The sequence below is a fragment of the Eucyclogobius newberryi genome, unplaced genomic scaffold (assembly GCF_026437365.1).
Source record: "Eucyclogobius newberryi isolate DKJ021-1_F unplaced genomic scaffold, fEucNew1.0.hap1 SCAF_17, whole genome shotgun sequence".
Lineage (NCBI taxonomy): Eukaryota > Metazoa > Chordata > Actinopteri > Gobiiformes > Gobiidae > Eucyclogobius > Eucyclogobius newberryi.
The window spans coordinates 7,948,206-7,972,101 of NW_027315801.1; the positions used below are offsets into that span (position 1 = coordinate 7,948,206).

Here is a 23,896-nt window from a genome sequence, read left to right on the forward strand (position 1 = left end):
TCCCTCTCTCCCTGTGCGTGTGGACCTCTCTCTCCCTCACTGTCCAGACTTGAACGTGACATAAAACATTTGTGTTTAATTGTATTTGCTGAGTACTTCCATCACAGAGTTCATTTTTTTGCTGGCACACTGATGCATCATGGGAAGGTGTTAAATATTAGTCAAGACGGCTGCTGAAATTAAACGATTTCTGGCCCAAAGGCTTCGCAGCTGTAGCGAACTGTCGAGGAGGAGAATCAAACGCACAATGTCGCGATGGCAGCGTCCAGCACATGTGCAACGCCCCAAACCACTGCACCACCAGCACGCCTCTTTTACAGCGCTGTAATTGGACGAGCTCCAGCTTCTAAAGTCACGCACACGCCCCAAACTCAGACATGTGAGAGTTATGGACGGGCCAAAGGGTTTGAGATCCAGTTACTCATTAATTCACCCTTTGACTCTTTATTAAGGCTTATAAATCAGAACTCACGAGGGGAATAATGACTAAATGATATAAATTAAGTCATAATCTGGACTATGATACTTCTAAATATAAGAAAAATAATGGAAAGAAAAATATAAGAAAAATAAATCGGAAAGAGAATGTTTTTTGTTATGACAGACAAAGAATAGGAAAATATTTGTACATGGAACAAGAGACGAGCCAGTACACTTACTCCAAACGTGTACTGCAGTAGCCTGACATCTATAGTAATATAAAGTATATGTACATCTCAATGAAGGAGCTCAAAATCACTCAAACTGGACTGAGCTCGATCGTCTGACGTGCAGCAGACGTGGGACTCCAGCAATGGAGACGACTGATGGATACTTTAGACCAGGGGTGGGCAATTATTTTAATCCGAGGGCCATATTCTAATCCAGACAAAATTATAATATGAAATAAATATGAATATTATAAAATCTAAAAATATATTTAGAAATATCTGTTGAAGACATATTTTGTTATGGACAACCAAATAAATACATAATTCATTCATTTTTGACATGAACTGAGCCGATCTTTTACTTTTGTTTTGTTTGTACTATTGAACATTAAAACAAGAAAGGCACCCCAGCTTTAAAAAGTAAACTCATAAACAAGACGGACTGTCAATCACTAAAATATATTAATTTATTCCTCTAAAGTCTGAGCTCCAAACCTCAGCTGATGCTTCACTTTAACTCCTGTCGTTAAACCTTCTCGACGTTTGTCCTTCACCCGTTTCATTGACGTTTGTACACTTAAAACAACTTTAATCAGACATCAGGAAATACTGAATAAAAACTGTAAAGCACTAAACAACAAGAAAAAAACACATAACATAACTGACACTTGACTTTGGTGTTTGGTGTAAGTATTTAAATCCAGCTCATTCCTCGTGCTCTTGAACCCTTTGGCACATCGTTCGTGCTCAGCTTTAGAGCGAGGATCTCACTTACGCAAAAGTATTTCACGAGCTTAAGATTCAGACTGTGCACAGCGATCGGATTTAGCCACAAAGATACTCCAGTGTCGGGCTGTGCAATAGTCATTTCTAATTGCTAATAATCAGCTTCGGTCTGTTTAATGGCGTAAAAACATGTTACATAGTTTTGGCTGGGGTGCGACTTATACTCCAGAGCGACTGGAGTATATTATTTGTTATTTTCACACTGATAACCACAAGAGGGCGCTCTAAGCTCTGAGCGATGCAGAAGAAGAATCTGCACTTCCTCTACCTCCGGAGTTTGTGGAGTTGTTTAAAAGTGACACAGAGGAAGAAGAATTCAGTGGATTTAGTGATTTGGGGTAATACTGATGCTTTGGTAAACTTGTTAGCATGTTCTTTATGCTATACTTAGAATGTACACCTATTGTACCTAACACCTAACTGTACACCTATTCACCATTTTCTCTAATCTGTTATTATTTTAAACTGCATTTCAAGATTAAATGTCTGTTCTTGGATTTCATCAAATAAATGTCCCCCAAAAATGCAACTTATACTCCAGTGCGACTTATATATATTTTTTCTTCTCTATTATGCATTTTTTGGCTGGTGCGACTTATACTCCGGTGCGATTTATAGTCCAGAAAATACGGTACCTGAAGTTGGACTTGTTTATGTTCAGCGAATCGATATCGAAGCCTTGTTATTTGCTCGACAGTTCGATATGTGGAAAACGATCCCGGATGGCTTTGTCCCCTGGTTTCTGTCCTGTCATCAGACCCTTTCAAACTCCTTCTATTACGCATACGTTCCCCCCCTGTGCCTCCCGGAACATCTCTTCGCCCGGGGCTTTGCGGTTGCCTAGCTCCCCACCTACTCGCGGCCACGCCCTCCTTCACCTGTCTGCAACCCGGAGTCAAAACACCGGCTAATTATTATCGCTCCGTTGTCGGTACTTGCAGGAAACTCCGTGGGCGTTTATTTTTTTGTAAAAGGGTTTGGAGTGTCAGCCTAAAGGACTCTCGAAAGGTATTTTTGTGGATACACGTCTTTAGCGTCCCGGAAAAAACGACGGCGGGCCCGGGATCCTGTCCGAGCACGACCCGCGCCGTCCGTCACGCTTGGAACAACAACGGGTTCGGTGATGTCGCTGGAAATCGGAAAAGAGCGTTAAGTATTTCAGGGTTGTCAAGCGTATCGAAGGTCACATGACAAGTATGAAAATATAGAGTTGAAAACATATTGATACTCGAAAAAAAATTCGAGTATGAAATGCGGTTGCAAGTCTGAAAATAAAAAATAATATCACATATAAGTCGCTCCGGAGTATAAGTATATAGGTATATAAGTCTAAATATAAGTATAAGTCGGACCCCGGCCAAAACTATGAAAAATAGTCCGGAAAATACAGTATTAAGACCCCAGTGTTTAGTAAAGATGGTGCCATTATTTTGTTTTGAAACTGTCTAAAATATTGACCCAAAAATAGTCATTATTTTAGTTTAGTCTTTGTCACGGACCATGTACAAAGTCTTCAAGAGAACAGATGATCTCCAGATTTAGCACCTGTACGTTCAATCTGCAGTAGGTGAATACATAACAACAGTAATAAAAAGCACACATTTCATTATTCATTATTAAAATACACTTTAAATCTAACCCCGGCTGATGTCGATTATCAGGATGTTCGGAGTGAAGTTCTGAACATCTACAGACAATTGCAGAGTCTGAGAGTTGAAATAGAAAAGGCTGAGGATCTTTTCGGGACGAGCTGGACATATTTTTTCAAGGTGATTTTGAATAGAGTTCTTCGATTTGAAAATGAAATAAAATGGTCAGAACTAAGCATTTTGTATTTGTATAGGTCACGTGTGGGATCGTCATAAACTGTTCCTCATGTGACTTAAAGATGAGAGATTATATTTGACAGTATCTTTGTTCCATTGATGTTAGTTATATCTTTAATTGTGTTTGATTCGGTAAAATACATGACAACTGTCTATCGAGTGTTTGGCACGAGAATTGAAGCTAATTACTGATTTTATCCATAGCAGCAGTTCATTTGATGGCCACGTGATGCAATTACTGAACAGCAATTGCCCCAAAACTGACCCCTGTAGGATCTCCCCGGTTGTGCAGGGCTTCAGACAGGACACTATTATTGGTTGAGTCTATCCAGTGCAGTACTCGAGGAGAGACATTGTAATGACAAAACAGTAGAATACAGCGCCCCCTCTGTCCAGGTACGATTTGACGCTTTCCGTCAGCAGCAGCAAGCGGCTTCGGTGGAACGATCGCTGCGAAAGCCAAATCGGTTGGATAGAGAAAACGACAGTTGTTCAAATGTTCCGTTAGCTGTTCTATGATAGCGTTCTGTAGGATTGCTGATACTACAGGTGATATACTGCAGTTCTGAGGACACTGGGACACACACTTTCATTTATTGATTCATGAACAATCTGTGTTGTAGTTGCTTCTAATACTTGTGTGTCGTCCAGTCCGCAGTAGTCTTTGGCCTTCCAGTTGGATAGAGATCAGATTATTTTACCTTTTTTTGCATGATCAATACATTTTAGACCATTGGAAGATGTTTGTTCCATCGTAGCATCGAAATGTGTATTGAGAATCAAGCGTTTTCCTGTGATATATTGTCAACAACGAGAGAATGCAGGGTCAGTTTAAAGGGAACATGTTGTGTCGAATGGACTTTTAGGAGCTTTTAATGATGATAATAATGATGTTATAAATGCTTGTTGTATTGAAAGTGAACCGCGTTTGAGTCATCTTTGCATTTGAGACACGCCCACTGCTCTGAACTTACTCATCCCAATACTTTTCGCTCAATAACGATGGCCAGACGATATTTTAACAAAGCTTCAGAATGTGTCGCACAAAAGGTGAACGGATCCTAAAAGTGCAGAAATAACACTTTGACTTGACGTTTCTCTCTCTCGGAGCTCATATTAACAGTTTGAATCATAGATGACGCTTTGTTGCCTACTATAAAGGTTGGTCTCTATAAAGGTTATTTTGAAGGTGTGAAAAATGAGAAAAAGACTTCCGCAAATGTCTAAACTCTGCTCCAAACCACACGCTTTTACTGACGGAGCTGGCTTTGAAACGCTGTTAGAATGAGATGATTTTCACCTCCCTAATCGTGTATGTCATAAAATCTGCTGAAAATAAACCTGATATAACGTAAAACTGCAGCGAGCCGAACGCTGGCAACGACGTGTCACCTGAGAATGTAGCCGGGGGCCTTGTTGCTGTGAGGCCGCTCGGGGGGCCTTGTTGCTGTGAGGCCGCTCGTGCTAACCCCGTGTTTCCCCCCTGCGTCGTCAGGTGCTGGAGTACGTGGGCAAAGGAAAGAGCATCATGGACGTGGGTTTGGCTCAAGCTTGCCTCCCTCTGTCCACTTGCTCTCACTACTACGAGGTGGAGATCGTGGACGCGGGGGAGAAATGCTACATTGCGCTGGGGCTGGCGCGACGGGTGAGTTTCCTTTTTCAAATCACCGCGAGACGATACGCCATGGGTAAAATCTGTCACGTATGAGAAGATGATGATATATTTAAAACATTTTTCAAAGGGATGGCCACGTTACTGCAATATCCGCAGTGAGTTCAGTTAAAATCAAAGTGAAAAGTACCGTTAGTTACTCTCCTGCTCTCCTTTTCTCTCTCTTTTCCCTCTGTTTTGTTCTGATGGTTCCAGGTTCATCAACAGTTTCTCTTTTGGAAAGAACTATTAGAATGTGTTGACGCCTCTAATTTGAGTGCGTCGCTTTTTCCAAAGAATTCACATGTGGTTTCCATTTAACTGTGTTTATGCTGCAAAAAGAAAATATCCAGCACTTGAGTGTATTATTCATGTTTGCTTTTATCTACATTTATTTATGTATTTATGTATTCAGTTACAGTTCTTTTCATCGCAAAAGAACCAGAAGAATCAGTCTTGTTGTGCATTCAGACCAAATGTCTTTAGATTGATACCTATGGCTCACGTGTGGCTAAACTGTGGCTAACGTGTGGTTAAACTATGGCTAACGTGTGGCTAAACTGTGGCTAATGTGTGGCTAAACTGTGGCTAACGTGTGGCTAAACTGTGGATAAACTGTGGCTAACGTGTGGCTAATGTGTGGCTAGCGTGTGGCTAACGTGTGGCTAACGTGTGACTAACGTTTCAGAGGCGTTTCTCCAGGCGTGCTGTAGCTGCTGAAGACCAACACATTGAGTCTCATTTCTGTGCAGAACGTGAATGTGGAAAGTATAATCCCAGCTTTAGTCCCACATCACAGAGGGAAACCGAGAAAACGATGGAAGTATTTATTTATATTCTGTGCGGCTGCAGACGGAAGAAAGTCCTGTTTCCGTGCAAAAGAACTCTGTGTGTGAGATCCAGAGCTGAGGCTTTGACCTTATTCCAATTCAGTCGCTTTTTGCTACGGATCAGCACTTCTGTCGTGAGCATTTCTCAATTCAATCACAATTCAATTTATTTTGTAACGCCCAAAATCACAACAGCAGTTTCCTCGGAGGGCGAGAGTGATAAATAGATTAAACAATGTTCTAGGGACTTAGCGATGTCCCTGAGTCATCTGTCCTTAGATCCTCCTTCTCGGCCAGGAAATCTACCAAATCTCTTTGGGAAAAAGTATAAACCTGGAGGAGTTCCAGAGTGAAGGAGAGATCTGACTCTCACAGACGGACGCGAGAGAGACAGTGGAGCTGAAGCCACTCAGGAGGAGAACCAGTTCTTCAGGAGGAGAACCAGTTCTTCAGGAGGAGAACCAGTTCTTCAGGAGGAAAACCAGTTCTTCAGGAGGGAAACCAGTTATTCAGGAGGAGAACCAGTTCTTTCAGGCAGATGAAGAACCGTTCATATGGAGTAGAGACCACTTCTCCAGAAGAGGATCATCTGGATCCACAGGTCCTCAATGTGCCTGTTCCACTCCCCTCGGGGATCGAGAGAAGTGAGAGAAGAAGAAGAAAAGTCAATGAACAGACACAAGTGGAATTAAATATTAAATGTAGTTTGATAATAAGTAGTAGAAAAAGCTTCAGTTGTAGTCATCTGGACTCAGTTTGAAAAAATAGACGTTTCGACTCTCATCCAAGAGTCATTGTCAATAAAAGAATTTAGATCGAGAACTCCGATATTACTCCGATATTAATACTGTTCTGTGGTAAGACCCGCCCATTGGGAGGAGCCTTCCTGAAGTAGAAAGAGTTGTTTGTTTCAACAAAAACAACTATTCAGAATTTTAATGGCCTATTAGAATCCTCTTTGTCTTTGTGAGACCCTGGCTCAACCACCCCGAGTACCTGATTAGCATCTAAATGTCCCGGTCCTGGTCCGCTACCTTTCCAGGGGTTCAGTATTCCATTATAGATACCAGGAAGATTGAATCTGAGCCCTCCATTTCTGTTTAAAGAAGGTCTTTCTTTTTTAACAAAAATAGCTTCCTTGACTCCTCTTTCAAACCATCTTTTCTCCCTGCTTAAAACCTTCTAGAATAAGTAGTGTTTATCAGAGGTGCTTCCCCCATAGTTGCTCCTAGGGCAGCGGAGCTGAAACTGTAGCTTTATATTTCTGTTCCTAACTGGCCTGACCATAAGCCATTTCAAAGAAGAACGTTTTAAGTCTGGTCTTAAATGAAGAGACTTAACATGGACAGGAGGTGTTTCTATAACACAGGAGCTTGGGAGCTAAACGCTCTACCTCCTACTGTGCTTTTAGAGACTCTGTGCTTTTAGAAACTGGTTGTGAGCACTTCTGGTTGAGCGGGAATTTTGTGGAAAACGATTCTGAGCTATTGGCATACGTATGACCTCATAATATATAATATATATAACATTATATAGTAGAAAGAGCTTCAGTTTAAACTCTCGTCCAAGAGTTTTTCTCACTCTGAGGATCGAGTCAGGAGCCAGGAGACGAGCGCCAGGCCAAGTAGAGGTCAGATCTGTGGAGAGGCGGGGTGTTTAGATAGTTGAAGGCCATGCAAGGGAACATTCTAGACAGAGCAATAACATGTCCATGGACACAAGCAGGTGAATAATATATATTTGTACAACACTGAGGTTACGAGTACATTTTAAATCCTTAGTTGACATTTTGGTGCCGTGCTTTCTTAACCCATAGTTCACCCTGTTTTTGTTTTTCAAATTTGTGTGCTTTCCTCAAAAGTGTGTGTGAAATATGGAGGTCTGTGGAGGACGGCCAGGACTCACAGGAGCCGCTCTGCTCTGTTTGAAACCAAAAGAAAGATGAAACTTGTACCTAGCTGCCCCCTGTACACTGTAAAACACACAACGCTGCCCCCTGTACACTGTAAAACACACAACGCTGCCCCCTGTACACTGTAAAACACACAACGCTGCCCCCTGTACACTGTAAAACACACAACGCTGCCCCCTGTACACTGTAAAACACACAACGCTGCCCCCTGTACACTGTAAAACACACAACGCTGCCCCCTGTACACTGTAAAACACACAACGCTGCCCCCTGTACACTGTAAAACACACAACGCTGCCCCCTGTACACTGTAAAACACACAACGCTGCCCCCTGTACACTGTAAAACACACAACGCTGCCCCCTGTACACTGTAAAACACACAACGCTGCCCCCTGTACAGTGTAAAACACACAACGCTGCCCCCTGTACACTGTAAAACACACAACGCTGCCCCCTGTACAGTGTAAAACACACAACGCCCCCGTAGAGGACTTCTGTTTATTTAAAGTTGGATCAGCTACAGTATGTCCTATAAAGCACACATTATGTATGATTATGATATGTTCTATTTTACATTTTTGTTTATTTAAAAGTAGATTATTTGAAGACATTTGGCATTTTTGATGAAGTCAAAATCCTGAGGACAAATACTCACAGACCACATGCTCCTGACCTGTGGGGCGCCCCAAGGGTCAGTCCTGGGACCCCTTCTGTTCAACCTCTACATGCTGCCGTTAGGTCAGCTGATACGCAGTGAAAATGTGTCCAATCACAATGATGCAGACGAGGTCAGATCTATGTTTCACTGTCGGCAGGAGAATATGGACCAGTGGATTCACTCTGTCACTGCATCCAACAGATCAGTGTGTGGACCGGCCTCCTGCTGGTGCCAGAGGGCCTCCTTCTGGTGCAACAGATCAGTGTGTGGATGCAAAACAACTTTCTCCAGCTGAACTCAGACAAGACTGAAATCATGGTCTTTGTCACAGAAACAAAGAGAAAGTGTTAGCGGTCACCTCCAGAGTCTCGCTCTAAATTCTACAAACCAAGTAAAATCTGGAGGTAATAATGGACTCAGACTTGAACTATAACAGCAAATCAAATCAATAACATCAGCAGCTTTTTACCATCTAAAAACATTGCCAAAATCAAAAATATAATGTCTAAACCAGATTTGGAGAGACTTATCCATGCGTTTGTCTCCAAGTCCTTTTAAATATCACTGTGTAGTAAGTCCTTTTAAATATCACTGTGTAGTAAGTCCTTTTAAATATCACCGTGTAGTTGAGACTTTCTGTGGTTTCTGGTCTTGATTAAACAGATTGTGGTCCTGCCCAAAGTAGCACCTTTAGTAATGAGTCTTTAAACGGTTCAGATTCCTCTGGTTCAACAAACACGGCGTCTTTGAAGTAAACGCTCACACCGTGTCCACATTCTTTCTATTTATGGGAGAACATTAGAATATCCAGTACCTTGAGAGACTATGAACCGCAACTGTTGTTTTAAGTAGAATATCAAGTGTTTATTGCTGATACACATTTGCCACGCCCCCCAAACAAACAAACATTGAAACCTGACATCACAGTTCCATTTCGGTTCCTCTCGCGCCCGGGTCGGCGTTTCTCGTGACACCCAAACCGAGCAGAGGATGTTTACGGCTCTGCGTGTGACTCAACCCTTCCACTCGACTTAATCTCATCATCTCGCCAATGCCGCGACGCCCGGAAAGTGTTTCGATGTCACCTTTTATCTGCAGAGCGCGCGGCGTCGAGTACCTGCCCTGACACAACCGGCCCGTGTCGCCCCCGTCTCCCGACCACCTTTTGCCCCAAGGCTACGCAAACAGACCTGCATCAGACCTGCCCCGATAGGCGAGGCCCAGACAAAAGGCCAAACTTTCCCCTGCACCTCCAGCGCCGCCGCACGCCGCTCTAATCCGGGGCTTTGTCGGTTTGTTTTTAAGCCGGTGGCGGTGGTGATGCGGCGGTCGATAGCCACGGCGTCGATGCGTATCTCCCCCCCGGAGTCTCGGGACGCTTTCAGACGTGTTTACTCCCGACGCGGTTGTGAAGACGCAGGCGGGAGCGGTGGCGTCCGGCGGCAAACGTGTCTTCATGTGCCGCGGCGTGTTATGGAAAACGTCAAATACGGTCGGTAATCGGACTCGGATTATCTTATCTTATCTTAATTACAGTGACATCCTGGAACGGTTCAGGGAGACCTCGTTGGGTGAGAGTGACATGGAGTGACAGGGCCACTCCTGAAGACCTTCTATGACTCTGTGGTGGCATCAGCTCCTGTACGGTGTGGCCTGCTGGAGCAGCAGCATCAAAGAGAGGGAGAGCAGGAAGCCGGACAAAGTCATCAAGAAGTCCAGCTCCGTCCTGGGCTGTGCTCTGGACTCTCTGGTGCAGGAGGTGGGGGACAGAAGGGTCCTGGCTAGATTCACATCTATGCTGGACCATGAGTGTCGCCCCCTGCAGGACACTCTGTCCACTCTGGAGAGCAGCTTCAGTGAGAGACTGATCCACCCTCGCTGTATAAAGGAGAGGTTTCGCAGGTCTTTCCTTCCTGCTGCTGTCAGACTTTATAACAAACACTGTTAGTCCTGAACACTCGCAATACTGTCATATTCATGTGCAATTACTGTGCAATTCATGTGCAATTACTGTCGTGATCACATGCAATGGTATTTATTTATTTATTTTATCTTTATTATTTTTCCCCTCCATCCCTTGTTGGGTAATGGGAGGTTTTGTCTATAGGAGTTTTTGTTTATAGGAGATCTTCTATTGAGAGTGTTTTTCAAACTTCCTATAAGTTATCTGTTCTTTTCCTCTGTATCTACCGCTGTATCTACCTGCGTTGCAACAATGACATTTTCCCATGTGGTGACAATAAAGGATTATCTTATCTTATCCCGGGACGTTCAGGGAGACCTTGTTGGGTGAGAGTGACATCCCGGGATGTTGAGGGAGACCTCGTTGGATGAGAGGGTTTCTCCGGTGTCTCGGTGCCAGAGGAATCCTCTGCTCCGGTTCAGACCTGGCACACGAGTCGTTTTGGAGAAGGAGCAGCATTCTTCTGTCAGTCTGTGTTTCACTCTCTCTTCCTTCATGGGTCTCTCTCTTCTCTCTCTCTCTTCATAGGTCTCTCTCTTCTTTCTCTCTTCCTTCATGGGTCTCTCTCTTCTCTCTCTCTTCCTTCATGGGTCTCTCTCTTCTCTCTCTCTTCCTTCATGGGTCTCTCTCTTCTCTCTCTCTTCCTTCATGGGTCTCTCTCTCTCTCTCTTCCTTCATGGGTCTCTCTTCTTTCTCTCTTCCTTCATGGGTCTCTCTCTTCTCTCTCTCTTCCTTCATGGGTCTCTCTCTTCTTTCTCTCTTCCTTCATGGGTCTCTCTCTTCTCTCTCTCTTCCTTCATGGGTCTCTCTCTTCTTTCTCTCTTCCTTCATGGGTCTCTCTCTTCTCTCTCTCTTCCTTCATGGGTCTCTCTCTTCTCTCTCTTCCTTCATGGGTCTCTCTTCTCTCTCTCTTCCTTCATGGGTCTCTCTCTCTCTTCCTTCATGGGTCTCTCTCTTCTTTCTCTCTTCCTTCATGGGTCTCTCTCTTCTCTCTCTCTTACTTCACGGTTCTCTCTTCTCTCCCTCTCTTCCTTCATGGGTCTCTCTCTTCTCTCTCTCTCTTACTTCACGGTTCTCTCTTCTCTCTCTCTTCCTTCATGGGTCTCGCTCTTCTCCCTCTCTCTCTTCCTTCATGGCTCTCTCTCTTCTCTCTCTCTCTCTTCCTTCATGGGTCTTTCTCTTCTCTCTCTTCCTTCATGGGTCTTTCTCTTCTCTCTCTTCCTTCATGGGTCTCTTTCTTCTCTCTCTCTCTTAATTCACGGTTCTCTCTTCTCTCCCTCTCTTCCTTCATGGGTCTCTCCTCTCTCTCTCTCTTACTTCACGGTTCTCTCTTCTCTCCCTCTCTCTTCCTTCATGGGTCTCTCTCTTCTCTCTCTCTTCCTTCATGGGTCTCTCTCTTCTCTCTCTCTCTCTTCCTTCATGGGTCTTTCTCTTCTCTCTCTTCCTTCATGGGTCTCTTTCTTCTCTCTCTCTTAATTCACGGTTCTCTCTTCTCTCCCTCTCTTCCTTCATGGGTCTCTCTCTTCTCTCTCTCTTACTTCACGGTTCTCTCTTCTCTCCCTCTCTTCCGTCATGGGTCTCTCTCTTCTCTCTCGTTGCTCTCCTCTCCTTCTCTCATTACCCTGTTCCTCGGGCCTCTGGGCAGCTTTCCTCATGTTTTCATTCTCTCCGCCGCAGGTGTTTCAATGACTCTAAAAAATATCTGGAGTCGAGGCCGTTTGGTTTGGGACGGGTGTATTTTTGGAGCGTCCCAGAGTCGTGTTTTTCCACGGACTCGAGATTGTGTCACGATCTGAGCACGTGCAGACGCCTCTTGTAATCGTCTGTTTTCGTGGCGCTTACACCTGCGACGAGCTCCTCAACAGCAGAACAACAACAGCAGAACAACAACAACAACAACAACAACAGCAGAACAATAACAGCAGCAGCAGAACCACAACAACAGCAGCAGAACAACAACAGCAGAACAACAACAACAACAACCACATTACAACAGCATAACAACAACAACAACAGCAGAACAACCACATCAGAACAACCACACTAGAACAACAACATTAGAACAACAACAGCAGAACAACAACAACCACAGCAGAACAGCAACAACAGCACAACAACAGCAGAACAGCAACAACAGCCCAACAACAGAACAACAACAGCAGAACAACAACAATAGCAGCACAACGGCAACAGAACAACAACAGCAGAACAACAACCACAGCAGAACAACAACCACAGCAGAACAACAACAACAACAACAGCAGAACGACAAGCACAGCAGAACAACAACAACAGCAGAACGACAAGCACAGAGCCGCTCCCGAGTTCACCAGAAGGCGGGGGCGGGTTCTTTCTGTGCGGAGTTTGCATGTTCTTCCCGTGTGCACGATAGGCTCCTCTCACTCGGCTGAAGATGGAGGAACAGGCTTGTGTTTGGCGTGTTTCCCCTCGAGCAGGAGCCACAGAAAGTTCAGGAGGCCACGGATCATTCCAGAACCTTGACTCACGATGAACACGTCACCTGTTCTGTCCAGACTCTATATTTGTACTTACATTTAGTCCTTTTATTTTGTTGTAATTATAAGAAACTGTTCCCAGCCTCTCTCCCCACAGCTCTGATAGAAACAAATCTGATTCAACTCAAATATTTATTCCAAACGATGCATTTTCACTCATTTGTTCACAAATCCGCATCTAACTTGTGATGTTCCGTTTCCAGGACTATCCCAAGAACAGACACCCGGGCTGGAGCAGAGGTTCGGTGGCCTACCACGCAGGTGAGGAGCAGAGAACGGGTTTACGTGAGCGTTTGTACGTATCGCACACACACACGTTATGTTTGGGGACGCCCACGCAGAAGACACGCCCCTTTGCAAACGACCGAACGAGCAGAGAAGCATCAGGATGAGCAGAACCTGTGGATGATCTCCAAGTTCTGGCACTATAGACACATTTTCCAAAGTATAAGTCACACTGGAGTATAAGTCGCATTGGAGTATAAATCGCACTGGAGTATAAGTCGCATTTTTGGGGGAAATGTATTTGATAAAATCCAACAGACATTTAATCTTGAAATGCAGTTTAAAATTATAACAGATTAGAGACCACGGTGAATAGGTGTACGTATGCTAACGCTAACACCTTCAGCTACATGAGGCACAGACAGAACTGTGGTAAGTGTCTGGTATGTTAACGTAACATATGAACAGTTATTCAGATAACTATAGCATAAAGAACATGCTAACAAGTTTACCAAAGCATCGGTTTTACCCCAAATCACTAAATCCATTGAATTCTTCTTCCTCTGTGTCACTTCTAAACAACTCCACAAACTCCAGAGGTAGAGGAAGTGCAGATTCTTCTTCTGCGTCGCTTAGAGCCTAGAGCGCCCTCTTGTGGTTGTCAGCGTGAAAATATAAGTCGGCCAAAACTATGAAAAAAGGTGCAACTTATAGTCCGGAAAATACGGTAATATGGTTTCTCCTTCCACCAGAGACAAATTGACTGTAGAAAGTGTAAATCTTCAAAATTATTGTCTTTTTTCCGTCGTCTATTGTTTATTAGAAATGCACTTTTGACAGGAGACGTTCACTTCTGCCGTTGCTCCACGTCTGTCAGCGAACGCCTGGAATTACCTCGGCAAATGGGCCAAAAATCGATGCTCTTTCTCCACAAAATGAGCGGCGTGTATTAGTGGTTTGGGTTAGGGTTAGGGTCCTCGCTCGCTCCTCGCTCGGGGTCTTTAACGCGATTGTGGTCTGCAGATTCCCCGTTGATTCCGAGTCAGAGGTTTCACTTCGCACCGTGACATTTTTGCACACGGCGAGCGCTTTTATTTTGATAGTGTCGTTTATCTGACCCCCAAACGAGCTCTGAAAACAGCGTTGGCTCGGTACATTCCAGTCGTGTTTCGGGCCCCGTGTTTATGCTCGCCGATCGCTCACCGTCCAGAACTGCACTGCAAAAATGTACTCACACACCACTTAATTGGACTGGGATTCATAGAAGGATTTAATGAGGATTTAAATATGAGTTTTATCAACATATTTCGGACTTGTGTTTTAATTTGAAGGGTCGCAGTTAACATGGACTGAAATCACAACATTACAACCCAACATACTACTACTACTACTACTACTACTACTACTACTACTACTACTACTACTACTACTACTACTACCACTACCACTACCACTACCACTACCACTATCACTAATACCACTACTACCACCACCACTACCACCACTACTACTACCACCACTACTACTACTACTACTACTACTACTACTACTACTACTACTACTACTACTACTACTACTACTACTACTACTACTACTACTACCACTATCACTAATACCACTACTACCACCACCACCACTACTACTACTACTACTACTACTACTACTACTACTACTACTACTACTACTACTACTACTACTACTACTACTACTACCACCACCACTACCACTATCACTAATACCACTACTACCACTACCACCACTACTACTACCACCACTACTACTACTACTACTACAACACTACAACACTACAACTACAACACTACAACTACTACTACTACTACTACTTCTACTACTACTACTACTACTACTACTACTACCACTACCACTACCACTATCACTAATACCACTACTACCACTACCACCACTACTACCACCACCACTACCACCAGTACTACTACCACCACTACTACTACTACTACTACTACTACTCCTACTACTACTACTACTACTACTACCACTACCACTATCACTACCACTACCACTATCACTAATACCACTACTACCACCAGCACTACTACTACTACTACAACACTACAACTACAACACTACTACTACTACTACTACTACTACTACTACTACTACTACTACTACTACTACTACTACTACTACTACTACTACTACTACTACTACTACCACTACCACTATCACTAATACCACTACTACCACCACCACTACCACCACTACTACTACCACCACTACTACTACCACTACTACTACTACTACAACTACTACTACTACAACACTACAACTACAACACTACAACTACAACTACAACTACAACTACAACTACTACTACTACCACCACTACCACTACTACTAATACCACTACTACTAATACCACTACTACTACCACCACTACTACTACTACTGCTACTACTACTGCTACTACTACTGCTACTACTACTACTACTACTACTACTACTACTACTACTACTACTACTACTACTACTACTACTACTACTACTACTACTACTACTACTACTACTACTACCACTACCACTATCACTAATACCACTACTACCACCACCACTACCACCACTACTACTACCACCACTACTACTACCACTACTACTACTACTACAACTACTACTACTACAACACTACAACTACAACACTACAACTACAACTACAACTACAACTACAACTACTACTACTACCACCACTACCACTACTACTAATACCACTACTACTAATACCACTACTACTACCACCACTACTACTACTACTGCTACTACTACTGCTACTACTACTGCTACTACTACTACTACTACTACTACTACTACTACTACTACTACTACTACTACTACTACTACTACTACCACCACTACCACTACTACTAATACCACTACTACTAATACCACTACCACTACCACTACTACTGCTACTGCTACTGCTACTACTACTACTACTACTACTACTACTACTACTACTACTACTACTACTACTACTACTACTACTACTACTACTGCTACTGCTACTGCTACTGCTACTGCTACTGCTGCTGCTGCTGCTGCTGCTACTACTACTACTACTACCACCACCACACCACTAATACCGCCGCCGCCGCCATCGATACCAATAATAAAGAAAAAAAAAAAAAAAAAAAACTTTCATAAATTCCTAAACTGTTTTAATTATGAAAATGAGCTGCTCGTTTTGATACAGGTCGACACGTTTTTTTTGTGTGTGCCTCTTTTCCCCTTTTATATTCTGCATTTTTATTATTAATTGCGTTGTTATTTCTTCTGTACATACATAAAGTACTCGATCCATCGTGTTGGGAAAACTAACTGTGACTATAATCGCAGTATTCGTGAGAGAAATGCGTCATTGTGATATTTTCAGTCTTTTTCTGACTCATTTTAAAGTTGCATTGGACGATTTTCAAAAGGCACAACAGCTTTTTCTGACTAAAATGGAGAAAAGGCCAAAGTGCAGTCCATCCTAGCGCTGTTCACGGTAGATACATGACGTTTACCACAAAATGTGCTAAAGTACAAGTAAATCCCAGCTTTAGTATGCAGTACAGTACTTATTTTTATGTTGAAGTATTTGTATACAAGTATGGCTGAACTAAACTGGCATAAACGCATTGAAACAAAGCAATCTCAGCCGAGTGAAGACAAAGACACGACCTGGACAAAGCTTTTAGTCGGACACGTTCTGTTTTTGGAGTGTTACGGCATCTGGACGTCCCACCGAAGAATTCACGTTATTTTAAACTCGCAGACCTTCGCTTTCGCAGCGCTCGGATCAATGTTGACGCTCTGGACTCCCCGCGTCCCGAGCGCAGACCTTAGTAATAACAGTGGGTTAGTGCGCCCCCTGCGGAGCGAGAGCGATACTCGAGGCGCTGAGTGATGGACGAGCCCCCCCCCCCCGACCAGAACCGCAGCGTTGGCCCAGGTTTGGCTGGCCCGGACTCGAGGCCGGGACGGGGAGCGCGCTTTGTGGTCACGGAGCGTCCAAGGCGTTATATCACCTTTGGATTGATTAGATTTAAGACCACAAGGCGGATACATAAATAGAATGTTTGCATTTGCATCTTTAAATACAGAGGTTTGATGCCGGGGCTCCTCAACACGTGACCCGCTTTATCAAATTAAACTTAAACGGCAAGATAGAAAAGCACTTTGCATTGAAGTTTACTTTTTGGAGGAAAGGCTGAGCAGAAAGGACTCAATTTTGCTTCTTTCTTTTCCTTTTAATTGAACTAAAAAGGACCTCATTTAGTTCCAAACTTGTCACTTTTCCATAAATTGAATTAAAAAAAGAATGTTTTCTCTTCAAATGTCACGATTATAATTCAAATCTAAATAAAAACCTAAATAATCATTATAAGGTAAATGGGGTGTGGTCTGCACAGGTAAATGGAGCGTCTGCACAGGTAAATGGGGCGTGGTCTGCACAGATAAATGGGGCGTGGTCTGCACAGGTAAATGGGGTGCGGTCTGCACAGATAAATGGGGCGTGGTCTGCACAGGTAAATGGGGTGCGGTCTGCACGGATAAATGGGACGTGGTCTGCACAGGTAAATGGGGTGCGGTCTGCACAGGTAAATGGGGCGTGGTCTGCACAGGTAAAGGGGGCGTAGTCTACACAGGTAAATGGAGTGTCTGCACAGGTAAATGGAGTGTCTGCACAGGTAAATGGGGCCCGGTCTGCACTGGTAAATGAAGCGTATGCACATGTAAACACCTTTGCTCCAGAGGGAAAGGAACCCAGGCGTGTGGAGAAGGGTTCTTATTTCACCGTCAGATCTGCCGTCGAGTCCCTGCCATAACCTGTCAGTTATTTTGATTTGATCCCGAGTTTGCAGATCTTGCGTCATGGCGGTTCTTTGTCTCCCGCATGGCTCCTCGGCTTCCATCTCCTCCAGCTCAGATACGACTGTTTTAAACTATTCCTGCGCTGTAGATGGGTCCCATGACAACTCCACAAATATTTATGAGCGGAGCCGGGGCTACCTGTCTGCAGGCTCTGCCTCCGCCGCCACCTGGCCCGGAGCCCAGCCCTTGTTTTCATGACTCCTTTGGGATTGTTGATCTTTCTTTGAAGGAAAGTGCTGCACAAGTGAAGATGCTTCATGTCAGATTTGAGTGTTGTCACGTTAATAGACTGTATGAAAAAAAAAGCCCAATATTTGCTTTCACTCGCACAGATCGTCCCGTTCACACATAGTTCTCAGTAAATCGGCTGGATGATCTCCTTTTGTACAGGAGGTTCACACTGTTTGGTTTGTCTGTCCCTCGTGTTAATACGTGTATCTTTTTAAAAACGGTCTTTCGATCTCACTGGGTTCTTACCTGGTTAAATAAAGAGTAATAAACAGAACACTCAGCTCTGTTCACACATTCTTAAGTCCCAGAACATTGTCGCGTTTGCTCTGGTCACATTTATTGATAAACAGTGGATTAGTTCGCCCCCTGTGGAGTGAGAGTGGTACTTCACGGTACTTTTTACCGGGTTGGTCGGGTTACGGCAAACAGACATGTTTTTTTGCTCTGCCTTACGTAACCTCACTTGACCGATCATTAGTCGCTGCTGTAGAAAACAATGAGCTGCAGGTCACAAATGCAGGAAAAGCAGTTCTGGCTTTGTTCACACGTCCGGGTTTACGGACCCTTCGTCCGGATTTACAGACCCTTAGTCCGGGTTTACGGACCCTTCGTTTGTCGTGAACCAGTGGATTAAGTGCGGCGCGAGTGAACGTCCTCCCCGCTTGTGTTTCAGACGACGGTAAACTGTTCCACGGCAGCGGTGTCGGAGACGCTTTCGGCCCTCGCTGTTTCAAGGGCGACATCATGGGCTGCGGCATCATGTTCCCGCGAGATTACATCCTCGAGGAGCACGGTGAGACCCGGACGCCACCGTGACCACGTGACCTTTATGAACGCCTTTAGTTCGGAATCTGTCTTATATATTGTGTAGAAGCAAAGCAAAAAAGAACAGCAGAGCACGACAGAGAGCAAACGAAACGAAACAGGAAAGAAACGGTCGGTCCAGAGTTTATCAAATTGGCCCATGTTCGAATTTAGTCTGAATCAAGAGTTTTTTGACGGTGATGAAAGAAGAGAGAAGTCACATGTTCAATCCCAATATCACAAAGCAGTTTTCATATTCAGACGGTAAAATATAAACTATAAACATGGACTAGATTTGTGACTCGACCCTTGACCTTCTGGAAAAAACGTTCAAACGCTCGACTTTCCTGTTTCCACACGATCCTCACGTTCTCAGTCCGTGTCATAAATAATAAAAATACAGATTACGAGGCATTTAAATATCGGAGTCTTAAACGTGTGGCATGTGTTTTACTGTTGGTTTGTCCTCAGCCGACGCCCAAGACCCTGAGCCAGAGACGCTCCAGAACTTTCTCTATCTGAACGAGGAAGATGAGGAGGAGGAAGAGGCGGAGCCAGGGCAGGAAGTCACCAGGGTCACGGTCAGTCAGTCAAAACACAATACAAAGATATCAGAGCGCAGTACTCACATTTACTCCAGTACTTTTAGGTAAAGTCACGTTTATAAAGTAAGTGTTATTTGTACAGCACCTTTCACAAAGTGCTTCACTCAAACACAGACTAACTGTACATAAAGTGTACATAAAGTGTACATAAAGTGTACTAAAAAGTACATAAACTGTATTATAATTATTTTGCTTCTTAAGAGAATATTTAGAGAATAGTTTGAGCTTTTCAGTGTCGTTGTCGTTTGGTGCGGAGGAAATCTTATTCATTGATTTAAACATTCACTAAAAATACAAAATAAGGTCTTGTGAAACTCACATTTTGTATCAGGATTCGACATTTAAACTTTTATTCTGCTAAACTCTCATTTTTAATTGTGTTCTAATAGTTTCAATATTGGAAGCAGTGTCCATCCATCTTCTTCCTCTTCTCCGGGGCCGGGTCGCGGGGGCAGCAGTCCAAGCAGGGACTCCCAGACTTCCCCCTCCCCAGACACTTCTTCCAGCTCCTCCTCCTCCCGAGGTGTTCCCAGCTGAGAGACATAGTCCCTCCAGCGTGTCCTGGGTCTTCCCCGGGGCCTCTGGGACATGCCCAAAACACCTTCCTAGGGAGGAGCCCAGGAGGAGCAGTGCCTCTACTCCGAGTTCCCCCCATGTGACTGAGCTCCTCACCCCATCTCTAAGGGAGCGCCCAGCCACCTGGCGGAGGAAACTCACTTCGACCTCTTGTATCCTTGATCTTGTCCTTTGGGTCATTAAAGCTCATGACCATAGGTGAGGTCAGAACGTAGAGTGACCGGTAAATCGAGAGCTTTGTCTTCGACTCAGCTCCTTCTTCACCACAACGGTCCCAAGCAGCGACTGCATCACTGCAGCTGCTGCACCGATCCAACTGTCAATCTCACCTTTAGGTGATTTGGTGCTGGACTCATAATAAAACAATGGCCCGCCATCCATTTTGACATGGGGGGAATAAACCATCCCTAAAACCCGGTGGCTCCGGCGCCCTCATGAACCCTGGAGCACCCGATGGAGAGTCTAGAGCTGGTCCAGTCTTCCACTCTGCTCCTCCTGAATCCCAGGTTCCACTATCGGTCAGATTCTCCTCTCCAGGACCTGGACTGGACCTGACCGGGCTGAGGAGTGTGATCCCTCTGACTCCGGTCCCCCTATTTAAACAGAGAGACCACCACCCCGGTCTGCCAGTGTGGGGGTCCCGAGTCGATAGTGGGGGTCCCGGTAATTTTCCTTCAGGAGCCGGTTGTTTGTGCCCTGGTTCATATAAGGGCCCTGGTTCATGTAAGGACCCGTGCAGAGGAGCTGCAGCCGTATGCGTTAATCCCTGGATTTGACAGTGTTTGTACAGTTCAACACAAGCTTCAGGGTGACTGCAGGGCGTTCAGGGTGACTGCAGAGCGTTCAGGGTGACTGCAGGGCGTTCAGTGTGACTGCAGGGCGTTCAGGGCGACTCCAGGGCGTTCAGGGCGACTCCAGAGCGTTCAGGGCGACTCCAGGGCTTTCAGGGCGACTCCAGGGCGTTCAGTGTGACTTCAGGGCATTCAGGGCGACTGAGCAGAACTTTATTTTCCCCGACCACTTTTACGGGTAGAGGTTCTGGAGTCGTGAGACTTTTGCCCACTAACCAGGCCGTTTGTGATCTGATCCTCGTCATTTCTATTGTTCATTGAGATTTAATGTATTTTTAGCGTATAAATACTCTGACTATAACAAACAAACTCTATTACAAACTGTTGAAGCTACTATTTGTCATCCGACAGACCAAACCTTAAATAGTGCAAAAAAATCTGGTATTTTTAAACCAAAAAAGAGAAAAAAATCATATCTGAAGCAGCTGTGTTCAAATAATAATAATAATGTCAAAAATGATAACCGTATGACTCTTTGTAGATATTACGGACGATCTTTAACTTGGTGTCGCCCTCGTGTGGCTGTGCAGGTCTTCTTCACCAGGAACGGGAAGCTGATGGGGCGCAGGGACATGGCGATGCCCCCTGGTGGCCTGTACCCGACGGTGGGCATGCTGAGCTGCGGCGAGAAGGTCAAAGTGGACCTGCACCCGCTCAGTGGATGAACCGGCCCGGGCCCTGGCCTCAGAGTGGACCTAGGAGTGGACAGTGGGCTTCAGAGTGGACCTCTGAGTGGACAGTGGACCTCTGAGTGGACAGTGGACCTCGGAGTGGACAGTGGGCTTCAGAGTTGACCTCGGAGTGGACAGTGGACCTCAGAGTGGACCTTAGAGTGGACAGTGGGCCTCATAGTGGGCATCAGAGTGGACAGTGGGCCTCATAGTGGGCATCAGAGTGGACAGTGGGCCTCATAGTGGGCATCAGAGTGGACAGTGGGCCTCATAGTGGGCATCAGAGTGGACAGTGGGCCTCATAGTGGGCATCAGAGTGGACAGTGGACCTCATAGTGGGCATCAGAGTGGACAGTGGACCTCAGTAGCATTCGTCTGAATAAACACAAAGCTCTTATGCAGGTCACACTCGTCTTCCTCCATCATTTCTGCTGTTCTGGTCATCATCTGGTCATCGTCATAAACACACACTTTTCTCTCAGGCGTTCCCTCGTAAGGATTAAATCCTTAGGATTAAAAGGGAATTACCACGGGGAAATAAACAAAAGCTTTTTTGTATAGATTTGAGTCCGAAGAGTTCAAAACAGCTCATGAGATAGAGCAAAGTGAGTTTTTGTGCGGCTCAGAATAGGAGCAGAGAAGAGCTCGTAACCAGGACAACGTGAAAGGTAAACAACAACAAACATGTTTTCACGGGGGAACAACGTTAGAACAAAGCTAAAAGTTGATTTACAAGAAAATCTGGATTTTTCCATCTTCTTTTAGCGTCTCCAGTGGAACGCTCCGGTTGTCCAGGGAGACGCTGCCCTCTAGTGGCCGATCGCTAACACACAGCTGTGGAGCAGTCGTTTCAATAACCCAGATTAGAGCAGAAGCGTAGTATTTTTCTACAGTGTAATGATGCGTTTAAAGATGCACTGAGTCACTTTCAGCACGATGACAGATTAAATTGAGTAAATCCTTTCTTAAATGGATAATATCGACTAAACTCTTCAGTTGTCGGTGTCATAAATGCGTGTTAGGGGTGATTTATTTGACTGCACAGACTTCAAACTCGCCATGTGCCACGAAAAGAGGATTTATGACTCAAAGCAAGAATTATATCAAAAAGACTTAAAAACTGGTACATTTTGCGTTTCTAATGTTAAACTCGACCGAGCGGCTTCGGTTTCGCTTTTTCTGGGTCAAATTTGGGTGATAAAAACTTCTTTCGCCGCGATCCAAACAACCGATCGATCAAGAAACACGGCCTTCAAAAAGTGCTGCATGTGTCAAATACTGAGCTGTGTCCATGGCAATGTCACTGCCTGGAATGACCCGTTGTGCGGCATTAAACCGATAAAAATGCAGGTTTTCCCAGCGATTTTTGAGCAATAAAAACACGACTCGCTCCACGGCTAATGCCACACTGCGGAACGTTCCCCACGCTGTGACATCATCGGGTGGTGATCCAGACGTGCTCCTCTGCGTTGGTAAAGCCCGATTCGTTCTGGTCAAAGTCGGAGCTGACGAAAATCGCCCTCGGAACGTCATTAAAGCGGCTTGTTCTGAGTGGTGGCGCCCTCTGCTGGCGATACATGAACACGACGCCTCATAAGTCGTGAATAATGTTTTAAGAAAAAAAGACGTTTAAGTAGAAATTCTCCAGAACGTTTTGCTGATATTCAGGTTGTGTAAATACTTCATTACGGTTTATTTCACTGTGAAAATCATATGCTGAAAATAAACTAACATTTGTGATGTTTAAATCTTTCACACTTTATTTGATCTTTTTTTAAGTGAAACTGGGTCAAACGAGACGATAAACTGCTGAAAGAAAACACATTTGAACCTGATTTCACGCGTTCAAGTCCAAACCGCCACAAGCTTTATTCATTTAGTCAGTTTATCACCTAAAGAACTGCGCTCCCGCCGGCGTCGTCCGTTTCCATGACCTTTTGTGACATTTTGTGCACGTTCTCTGAGACGTTTCAACCAAAACAGAACTGAATCCAATAGTTTTATTTTGTATAATTCTTGCACTTTTTATGGCTTTGTTCAAATGCATGTGATTCACCAATAAAAATATATACAAACAAACTCTGTCTGTTTTTACTGAAAAAGACGGCACAAAACAGTTATTTTATTCAAGTTATTTATTGTTCGACCCCGATAAAAACACATGTTCAGTTTTAACACATAAAATTAAACATATGAAGCACATTTCAGGATTATAAGACATTTTAAAAGTTTACAAAGTGCGCGATTTTC

General features: G+C 44.4%; 1 protein-coding gene across 1 annotated transcript in view; it reads left to right on the forward strand.

Annotated features, from left to right (window-relative positions):
• Positions 1 to 22,107, forward strand: part of spryd3 (SPRY domain containing 3) — a 36,603-nt gene extending 14,496 nt beyond the window's left edge. The window contains exons 6-10 of the mRNA XM_072448899.1: positions 4,758 to 4,907; positions 12,998 to 13,055; positions 18,813 to 18,932; positions 19,415 to 19,524; positions 21,506 to 22,107. Of these exons, the coding sequence (XP_072305000.1) occupies positions 4,758 to 4,907; positions 12,998 to 13,055; positions 18,813 to 18,932; positions 19,415 to 19,524; positions 21,506 to 21,640 (573 nt within the window). The 3' untranslated portion in view covers positions 21,641 to 22,107. The remainder of the gene's footprint in view (positions 1 to 4,757; positions 4,908 to 12,997; positions 13,056 to 18,812; positions 18,933 to 19,414; positions 19,525 to 21,505) is intronic.
• The last annotated feature ends 1,789 nt before the right edge of the window (positions 22,108 to 23,896 follow it).